This window comes from Carlito syrichta, unplaced genomic scaffold (assembly GCF_000164805.1).
Source record: "Carlito syrichta isolate Samal-C Ts95f unplaced genomic scaffold, Tarsius_syrichta-2.0.1 Scaffold299303, whole genome shotgun sequence".
NCBI lineage: Eukaryota > Metazoa > Chordata > Mammalia > Primates > Tarsiidae > Carlito > Carlito syrichta.
Window position 1 is genome coordinate 138,684 of NW_007243399.1, and position 10,298 is coordinate 148,981.

At 50.1% G+C, this 10,298-nt stretch overlaps 1 protein-coding gene across 1 annotated transcript in view; it reads right to left on the reverse strand.

The window, feature by feature from the left end:
• Positions 1-9,276, reverse strand: part of LOC103256970 (solute carrier family 23 member 1-like) — a 58,870-nt gene extending 49,594 nt beyond the window's left edge. The window contains exons 1-3 of the mRNA XM_021710734.1: positions 9,237-9,276; positions 8,215-8,327; positions 5,703-5,771 (exon numbers count right to left, since the gene is read on the reverse strand). Of these exons, the coding sequence (XP_021566409.1) occupies positions 5,703-5,771; positions 8,215-8,327; positions 9,237-9,276 (222 nt within the window). The remainder of the gene's footprint in view (positions 1-5,702; positions 5,772-8,214; positions 8,328-9,236) is intronic.
• Positions 9,277-10,298: the final 1,022 nt, after the last annotated feature.

Genomic DNA, 10,298 nt, shown 5'->3' on the forward strand with positions numbered 1-10,298 from the left:
TGCCTGTAGTTCCAGCTACTTAGAAGGCTGAGGCGGAAGGATCGCGGAGCCCAGCAGGTCAAGGCTGCAGTGGCCGGGAGCAGCCACTGCACTCCAGTCCGGGCGACAGAGTGAGACTCCAACTCAAAAAAAAAACAAACAAAAGAACCACTGTTCTGAGAGCATCAACCAGCCTCCCAAGAAAGCACCAACTTAGGGACAGTGCTGGCTGAGAAGGATGAGATGGGTGAGATGAGCCTCACCACATCCTGTGTGGAGAAACAAGAAGCCAGTTCTCCTTCATGGGGGTTGAGCTCTGGCAGACGAGTATCCTAATTTCTTCCCAGCTGTGCCTGGAGGACCCACAAAGGCTGGACAAAGGGCCAGGCTCGCTGATGCCCAATCTCCTGGTTTTGACCCAGCACTGCTTGGCAGAATCATTTTGTTCTTATTACAAATCAGCCTTTCCTGACCTTAACCCACTCCAGCTTCAGACTAGACAAGGCCTCTCCACCTCAATAGTTCCTACAAAACTAAGCAAAAACTGTCCTACAATCTTATGTTTACAGCTGGGCGCAGTGGCTCATACCTGTAATCCCAACATTTTGGGAGGCCGAGGAGAGATGATTGCCTGAGTCCAGGAATGCAAGACCAGCCCAGGTAACTTGGTGAGATCCCATCTCTACCATAAACTTAAAATTTTTTTTAAATTAGCCAGGTGTGGTGGCACACGCCTGTGGTTCCAGCCACTTGGAAGGCTGAAGCAGAAGGATCCCCTGAGCCCAGCAGGTCAAGGCTGCGGTGGCCGTTACCGTGCCACTGCACTCTAGCCTGGGCAATAGAGTGAGACTCTGACTCAAAACAACAACAAAAAAACAAATCCTATGTTTTCGCATCCAAAAGACTGCAAGTTCCCATAATTTCGCTATCCCCATTCCTAGTACATAGTTAGTGCTCATAAAGCTGATGAAATAAATGCACAAATTAATGACTATACAGATTTTTTCTTTTCTTTTTTTTTTTTTTGAGTCGGAGTCTCACTCTTTCACCCAGGCTGGAGTTCAGTGGCACACTCATGGCCACCGCAGCCTTGACCTGCTAGGATCAGGTGATCCTTCCACCCCAGTCTTCCAAGTAGTTGGAACTACAGGTGCTCACCTCCATGCCTGGTTAATTTTTTGATTTAATGTAGAGATGAGGTCTTGCCAAGTTGCCCAGGCTGGTCTCAATTCCATGGGCTCAGGCAATCCTCTCACCTCAGCTTCCCAAAGTGCTAGAATTATAGGTTTGAGTCACCATGGCCAGCCTCTATTTTTCTTTTTTTTTTTTGAGTTGGAGTCTCACTCTGTCGCCCAGACTGGAGTGCGGTGGCTGCTCCTGGCCACTGCAGCCTTGACCTGCTGGGCTCCGGCGATCTTTCCGCTCAGCCTTCCAAGTAGCCGGGACTACAGGTGCGCGCTACCATGCCCGGCTAATTTTTTTGATTTATTGTAGAGATAAGTCTCGCCAAGTTGCCCAGGCAGGACTTGAACCCACGGTTTCAGGCAATCCACTCACTTCAGCCTCCCAAAGTGTGTAATTTTATTTTTAATAAATCCCTAACTGATTGGTTGGAACTCTTTTGAAACATCATACCTATACTAGTAAGCCTTCTCAGAAAAAAATGTACCGATGCTGCTTGGTACTCACGTTGCACATGGAAGAAATTTGTTTTTCCTTAGAAAGTCAAAACCAGCTGAATTAGGTTGGAGGCTACTGGAGGGCCTGGGTCCTGAGCACTTATTGTAGGGTTTCAGTGAAGGTATGGAGAAGCCCACGAGGAGCAGCAGAGAAAGAAACACAAGCTGAGGAGAAAGGGGAGGAGAGAGAGAGGATGTGGGAAAGTGTGACTGACTGACAATGACTCTGGGTAGGCCACTCAGGGAAGAGCAGTGGAAGAGAAGTGAGGCTGCTGTGATTGTATCACTGTCAAACTCAGCGGCCGCAGGCACCCAAGGTCACCTCTTCCAGCCTCAGTCTCCCCACCTAGAATCTGGAACAGTCATAAGGATATGCACAGGCTCAAGCGCATGCAGTGTGTATGGCATTCCTTTGCAGGACACGTGGATGAGCTCACAGGCTGTGGCTGCAACAGCTGTGTATGTTCTGGTGGTCTCACGACTTCTCCAGGGCCTCTGGGAATTCCCAGGAAGGTGAAGATGAGACACCGTGATTGGGAAAAACCATTGGTTCCAACCTATTTGTCTCTTTTCCGAGAAAAGCAGGAGCCAGTGCCAAAGACTGCTTCCAGGCTGATGACTTCTGACTCATCTAAGTCCAGTCTCTATATTAGCAAGGACTCTTTGAAGGTTTGGAAGCCCTTCTGCATTTGCTTAAAAACAGTTGTCTGGGAAACTGATCCTGCATAAGGCCCCACATGAAAAAAAAAGAAATTTACAACGTAGAGCTGGGAAAAGCCTGGTCTTCACCAAGAGCAACGTCCTTCCCCCGTGAGAAGAGTGTGTGATTTCCAGGCAGCCAGGGACGGTGGGAAGCTCACGACCTGCAAGGATAGTCTGACCACAGGAGAGGAGCCCTTCTCCAAATAACTCTTGTTTTCTTCTTTCTGGCATGCTTGGTTGTCTATTTCTACTGTGTTAACCTAATTGTTTATAGATATGCCTTTTGTTGTAAACTTCCTCAGGTCACCTATGCAGACTGGAACATAGAAATAAACACTCAGGACGGAGCACACACAGGCATGTCAGAAATGAATCATCAGAGTCTTAAAGACCTGCAGAGAAACCCAGGACAGCCCAAGAGGCCCTAGACCAGCACTTCTTTGGCAGGGCAGAGATGCCCCATCTCAGAGCACAGCAAAGTACTTTTCATCCCAGGAGAATCCCCTGCTGGGAGAAGTCGGTGCCTAGGACTCACACAGGGACAGAAGAAAGTTTGCAAGTCCCTTTCTAGGGGAGAATGAATTATTCATGAAGCTCCCTGACAATGAGATGGCAAGAGAAGACGGTCACAACCTCCTCTTCTGGTTGGAGGTGAGTCTGTCAACTCAATGTGTGGATTGTAATTTCACTTTAAGACTTGATCAGAGCTGGGCTCGGTGGCTCAGCTGGTAATTGGGAGGCTGAGGTGAGTGGATTGCCTGAGCCCGCGGGTTCAAGACCCACCTGGGCAAATTGGTGAGACCTCATCTCTACAATAAATCAAAAAATTATTAGCCGGACGTGGTAGCGTGAGCCTGTAGTTCTGGAGCCTGTAGTTCTGGCTACTTGGAAGGTTGAGGCGGAAGGATCGCCAGAGCCCAGCAGGTCGAGGCTGCGGTGGCCGGGAGCGGCCACTGCACTCCAGTCTGGGCGACAGAGTGAGACTCCAACTCAAAAAAAAAAAAGACTTAGCCGGGCTCGGTGGCTCAGCCTGTAATCCCGCGCCTTTGGGAGGCTGAGGTGAGTGGATTGCCTGAGCCCGCGGGTTCGAGACCCGCCTGGGCGGCGAGAACTCATCTCTACAATAAACCAAAAAATCGGCCGGGGTGGTACAGGCTGGGCATGCCTGTAATTCCGGTTACTTGGAAGGCTGAGGCGGAAGGATCACCGGAGCCCAGCAGGCGAGGCTGCGGTGGCTGGGAGCGGCCACTGCACTCCAGTCTGGGCGACAGAGTGAGACTCCAACTCAAAAAAAAAAAAGACTTGATCAGAAGAGGCATTCTGATGAGTGTGGCATTTTTTTCATTAAATACACTTTATTTTATCAGTATTTTAAAAAAACAATATTTGATATAAAGTTGTGGATTTCTCGTTCTTTTTTCCTTTTTTTTTTTTTAAGAAGTAAGATCTGGCCTCACTGTGCCCTGTTCTATGGCAGCAATGGGCTGGATCCAAGTACTGATGTTCCCTTAAGTGTGGAATTTTATATGCCTGACACAAGAACATCCAATACCTCTTCTCATTTGAGTCTCATCACCTCTTGTTGCCTCTCATTAACAGATGAGGAGACCCAGCCTCAGTGAAATTATATAACTTATCCAAAACCACATAAGTGGGTCAGTGGAACCTTCCTCTTCTGGTGTCAAGGGCTGTCACCTGTGGGTGTGGCCCTGGCATGCAGGGACAACCCAGCTCCCAGGAGCAGACAGCAGAGCAGGAGGAGGCTATGGCACAGGGAGAGCAGTAGGGACAAGGTTGGAGCTGCCTGAGGGAAGGTGGGCCCCTCTGACACCATCTGTACTCCACAGGGCCTCTGTTCCCTCTAGCCTCCCAGGTTCCCCCAACCAAGATTCATTTCCTAATGCTCCTGTTCACCCAGCTCTCACCAATGGGACTGTCCACGAGATCAGTGTGACCTCAGTGATCTTGCCTTGGTGCCTCTGCCGGCCCTGGGCCCCCTCAGTTCTCATTACCTGTGCCTTGTACTCATCCTCCCTTGGAGCCCAAATGCCTTTCCCTCCCCCACCCCCCCTCACCTTCTTGACTCCCCCAGCCCTGCGTGGCCTTTCTTTCAGGCGCCCCCAGCACACTTTGTCTCTAGTATGTACTGTGCTGTTCTCTCCTTTGTGTCAGAAGTATTTTTGTGTGTCCCACCCTTCCTCTGCTTTTGCCTACCCAAACCATAAGTTTTCAGAACCAAGAAGCTTCTTCCCATGTTTATATCGTGAAACAATGACTTTTCAGCCTGGGTGCTGTGAGGAAAAAGGCAGGAAAAAAGGCCACTGAGCAGGAAATGGATAGGTACCCAGGCCCCCTCATCCCCAGCTTGTCTCAGGGAAGCCAGAGATGTGGAAAACAGCACAGCCTTCAGAAAGCAGAATCTTCAGCTTACTTCGCAAGACTGTGTGTGTGTGTGTGTGTGTGTGTGTGTGTGTGTGTGTGTGTGTGTGTGTGTGTGTGAGTTTCATCCAAGAGGTGGTGGTGCCAAAAAGCATTCTACGGCATGGTGAGGAGAGTTCTCTGGACTCGCCTCCTCCCTCCCCTTTCCCCCCTCCCCGCTCCTTCCCCCTGGCTCCCCTCCTCCTCCCCCCACCACAGTTTCTCAGGAGAGAACGCTGGAGACTTCATCAGCAGCTGACCAGCTGGCAGGGACCAGCAGCCAGGCTCCAGGGAACGGGTGGAGGCTCAGCCTGGGTGGTAGGCAGCCTTCCTCCCCAGACTCCTGGGACAGACCTGGTCAGGGCCGCAGACTTGGCCTGGTGGCAGGAAACCCTTTCCCCTGCAGTGGGTAGTGGCCAGGACAGAGGGTCTCCCCTAGTGATTTTTAGGTAGTCAAAATAGGCTGGAGGGGTGGTAGGGCCTACCCAGAGAGGCCTCCAGATGAATTACTGTGATTTGACTTCTTTGGGCCTCAGGTTTCTCATCTGTAAAATGGGAACCTGTTCATTGGTTTGTTAGAAAAAAAGTTGGCAGAGTACTTTGAGCTGGCTGCTCAAAGTTATTTCTCTCTGCTTCCCTCTCTCTCCCTTTGCTTCCAGTCTTCCAACTCTGCCCACCCCTGGTCATGTACTCACAGTCTAAAGCTCAAGGAGGCAGCAGACCTAGGGGAACTAAGGCTGGAGGTTGGGGGGGGGAGAGCTGCCACCCGTAATTTAAAGTGATCTAGCCCTAATTTAAAGTGTGAGCCACCGGCCTTGGCACGAACAAGGAATCAGGACAGTGGGACTCCACACTGGGACTCCCAGGCCTGCTTGTTTCTTCCTGCCTCCCGCTCTTTCTCCCTCTGTCTCCCACAGCACTCACCGTGGGGGCAGGGCGCGCACAGCTGGCAATGGCAGAGTTCATGGCACCTGGGTCTCCCTCTGACTTCCTCTGGAGAAATAGGACAGAAAACACAGTGAAGCCACTCGGAGCAGGAAGATTAACTTCCCAAGGCCTGACACCTAGAGGGCGTGGAGGCGGGCCTGCCAGGCAGCCCCTGGTGGGAGGAGCCTCCGGGTCCTGCCTGCCCTAGAACATACCCTCTCCCGCCCAATACTGTGGAAATGCTTCATGGGTTTTGTAAGCGCAGAGAAGTTAATAACACCCTGGAGCTAAGAAAGCAGACCAGAGCACAGCCTGCTGTTTTGGTGTAGCAAAAAACACTCTCTGGAAAACCACACTGCTGGGGCAGAAAAGGAGGGGGAAAGGGTGAGGTTCTGGGTGGAACACAGAAGGTTTTCAGTTTTCTAAGCTGATTCCTGATGACTGGTTGAGCCACATGGAAAGCTGGAAATCATTACAAAACAGCCAATCAGCCTGGTCCCTGAGAGGAATTAATGATTAATGAAGAGAGGATGTACATTTTTTCATGTAACTGTTAGCAGCTTGTATGTCTTCTTTTGAGAAGTGCTTATTCATATCTTTTGCCCACTTTGTAATGGGGCTGTTTGTTTTTTTTTTCTTTTCAGCACGTTTGAGTTCCTCGTAGACCCTTCCTTGATATTAGGCCTTTGTCAGACATGGAATTGGCAAATAATTTTTCCCAGTCTGTGGGCTGTCTCCCTGCTCTCTTGATGGTTTCTTTGGCTTTGCAGAAACTTGTCAGTTTGATGAGGTGCCACTTGTCTATCTTATCTCTTATGGCCTGTGCATTTTGGGTTTTGCTCAGGAATTGATTGCCAGTTCCAACTTCCAGAAGGGTGTCTCCTGCATTTTCTGAGGTTCTTATGGTTTGAGGTTTTACATTTAGGTCTCTGATCCATTTAGAGTTAATTTTTGTGTATGGGAATAGATAGGGGTCCCTGTTTGAATCTTCTGCATGTGGTCAGCCAGTTTTCCCAGCACCACTTATTGAACAGGTTCTCATCTCCCCAGTGGTGGGTGGTAGAGACTTTTTCAAAGATGAGTTGGTTGAGAAATTGAGGTTTTGCTTCTGGAATCTCAATCCTATTCCATTGGTCTATATGCCTGTTCTTGTACCAATATCAGGCTGTTTTGATTATTGTAGCTTTATAGTAAGGTTTGAAGTCTGGTAGTGTGATACCTCCTGCTTTCTGTCCTGGGGCAGTCGCTGGGTCTCAAGGAGGGCAAAGGCCCCACAAGCTCAGGTGAGAGGCTGAGAGAAAAGATCGCCTCCACCCCTGCACTTGGCTCCCTGACACTAAGAAACATCTGGTGACAGGCGCGGTGGCTCACCGCCTATAATCCAGCACTTTGGAAGGCTGAGGTGACAGGATTGCCTGAGCCCAGGGTTCAAGACCAGTCTGGGCAACTTGGCGAGACCTCGTCTCTACAATAAATCAAAAAATTATCCGGGCATAGAGACATGTGCCTGTGGTTCCAGCTACTTGGAAGGCTGAGGCGGAGGGATCACCTGAGCCCAGCAGGTCGAGGCTGCAATGGCCACGAGTATGCCACTGCACTCCAGCCTGGGTGACAGAGTGAGACTCCAACTCAAAAAAATAAAATAAAATAAAAGGAAGAAAAGAAAAGAAACATCTGGTCATCAGCCTTTACTTTTTTTTTGGGAGCCAGAGTCTCACTCGATCGCCCAGGCTGGAGTACAGTGGCACACTCATGACCACCGCTGCCTCGACCTGCTGGGCTCTGGCAATCCTTCCACCTCAGCCTTCCAAGTAGCTGGAACCACAGGTGTATGCCACCACGCCCAGATAATTTTTTTACTTATTGTACAGATGAGGTCTCACCAATTTGCCCAGGCTGGTCTCAAACCCCTGGGCAACCCTCTCATCTCCGCCTCCTAAAGTGCTAGGATTACTAGCGTGAGTCACCGTGCCCAGCTTTCACCAGCTTTTTAAAGAGAGACGTCCCAGAGGGTATCATTTTGCTGTTTTTCTGCACAGGGCCCTTGATAAGCCTTTCTCTGTGCAGGCTAAAGCAAGCAGAGTACCAGCTACACACAATGCCAGAATGTTCTGGAAAAGAAGCACATGGCGGGCCCCACCTAAAAGTTTGTCCGAAAGGAAGCCCTGAAAAACTTGACAATGAGATGTTTGAAGAGAGAAAAGACAGACCTGGCTTGGGCTGTGGCGGAGAAGCTAAGACCTGGAAAGTCACAGCCTCTAAGCCACCCGTAGGAATACCTGAACACTTAAACATGCACACTGTGCTATGCCTTTGTATGTTTTACCTTATTTAACTCCCTTACAAACCTATAATTTGTGTCCTTATGTTACAGATTAAGATATTCATAATAGGGCTTACATAGGGGAAAGGGATATGGGGGCCATTGTTAAAAATAACTCACTGCTTACATCTGCTTTCTCAATGTTGTATCCTCAGGCTGGGTGATAAACGACGTCCTGTTACTGACTGTGCATTTCAAGGCCATATAACTGTCTCCACCAAACTGTTTCTTCAAGGCTGCATGACCACCAGCCCCCGTTTCTTCCAGATCTATGTGTGCTATGTGACCACCAAACCCTGCTAGGAAAATAAAAGGAACCCACAAAGAACAAAGGGGGGCTGGTTTCTCTTTGAAGCCAGTCTTCTCGTGTCTCCTCTTTAATAAATTTCTTTCTCTTTGGCTGACTACAGGCTCACTCTCTCATCTTCTCGGCACTCACCTTACAATTCAGGTGCTGATGGGTTCAGCTTTGCTCAAGACTCATAGTAAATGGAGGGGCTGAGACTCAAACTCCACAGCCCACTGTGTCCTGAAGATGGCACATGGAGACCCACTTCTTCCCTCAGGCCTAACAAGGGCCCCAGAGGAGATGACCCATAGAGGTTCAGATTCCTAAGTGTGGCCACGGAGGGGCTGTGGATCCTCCACCAATGTGCCTGGTCTCCAAATTCACCCTAGAGCTAAGAGTGAAACTGCTGAGCATCAGGAAGGCAGGGACGCCTGTGGCTGTGATGTTCCCCTGAAAACAGGAAGCATGCAGGCCTCCGACTGGGCAGGGTGCTAGGCTGGGACCCAGAGCATCCGTGCATTGCCACAGAAAGGCCAGGCTGGTGTGAGTCAGAGTCAGGGAGCCGCCCTGCTGCCCACCACAATCTCCCACCCTCACAGACCTGCAGGCATAGACAAGCTTAGCTTCAAGCAGATTTCACTGGTTCCTGTCACCCTTAGAGATCACATGGAAGAAAGAGACTTGTCAGAGACCTAACCCTCCCCACACTCAAGGGCCTGCCTTTCTTGCAGTGAAAGTGAGATGGATTCTGAGTGGCAAAACCAAGAGATGGCATCTGAAACTCAAGGGCCTGCCTTTCTTGGCTCTGCTTCTCCTGCCCTGCCCACTGTTTGGCACACAGACTCTCTGTAGTTGAGATGAATGGGGTAGGGCTGGCTGCACACAGTTGAGGTGAGTCACAAACACAGTCTTGGATTACCCGTGTTGTTAGCGGCCTGCACAGTAGCTTTCAAAGCCATCCCTCTCCTCACCCTCAAGATCTCTCTTCTGAGCCCGACACTTTCTCTCAAATGGTTCTTGGCACAAGGCCTTTCTGTGGCCACCCTGCGGCTTGTGATCACTGCTGCTGTCCACTGGCCCCCACCTCACTCACTGGCCTGGAGGAGAAGATGGATGGGCACTTCTTGTCCTCCATCTGCCACTCCTGAAAAGTCACTCTGCAGACTGCAGTCCCTCACTCACCAGTGGGCTGGACTGGTTTCTGCCATCATCTTTTGCCCTGAAGTTTCCTGAACCATCCTGCCACCCCATACACACACCAGGATGAGTCTGTGGTCCACACTCAACACGTTCATAGGTGCTCTGTAACTTGCATTGCAAGTTACAGAAATCTAATTCTAGTGGTTATCTCATGTAATAAGAAGAATCCATTTTTTTAATTTTTTGTGGGTTTTTTTTTGAGTTGGAGTCTCACTCTGTCACCCAGGCTGGAGTGTAGTGGCACACTCACAGCCACCGCAGCCTTGACCTACTGGGCTTAAGCGATCCTTCTGCCTCAGCCTTCCAAGTAGCTGGAACTACAGGTATGTGCCACCATGCCCAGTCAATTTTTTTGATTTATTGTAGAGATGAGGTCTTGCCAAGTTGCCCAGGCTGGTCTCAAACCCATGGGCTCAGGCAATCCTCTCATCTCAGCCTTCCAAAGTGCTGGGATTATAGGCGTGAGCCATCACGCCTGACTAAGAAGAATCTTTTTTTTTTTTTTTTTTGAGTTGGAATCTCACTCTATCACCCAGACTGGAGTGCAGTGGCCGCTCCTGGCCACCGCAGCCTCGACCTGCTGGGCTCCGGCAATCCTTCCGCCTCAGCCTTCCAAGTAGCTGGAACTACAGGAGCGCTACCACGCCCGGCTCATTTTTATTTATTATAGAGATGAGGTCTCACCAAGTTGCCCAGGCGGGTCTCGAACCCGCGGACTCAGGCAATCCACTCACCTCAGCCTCCCAAAGGCGCGGGATTACAGGCTGAGCCACCGAGGCTG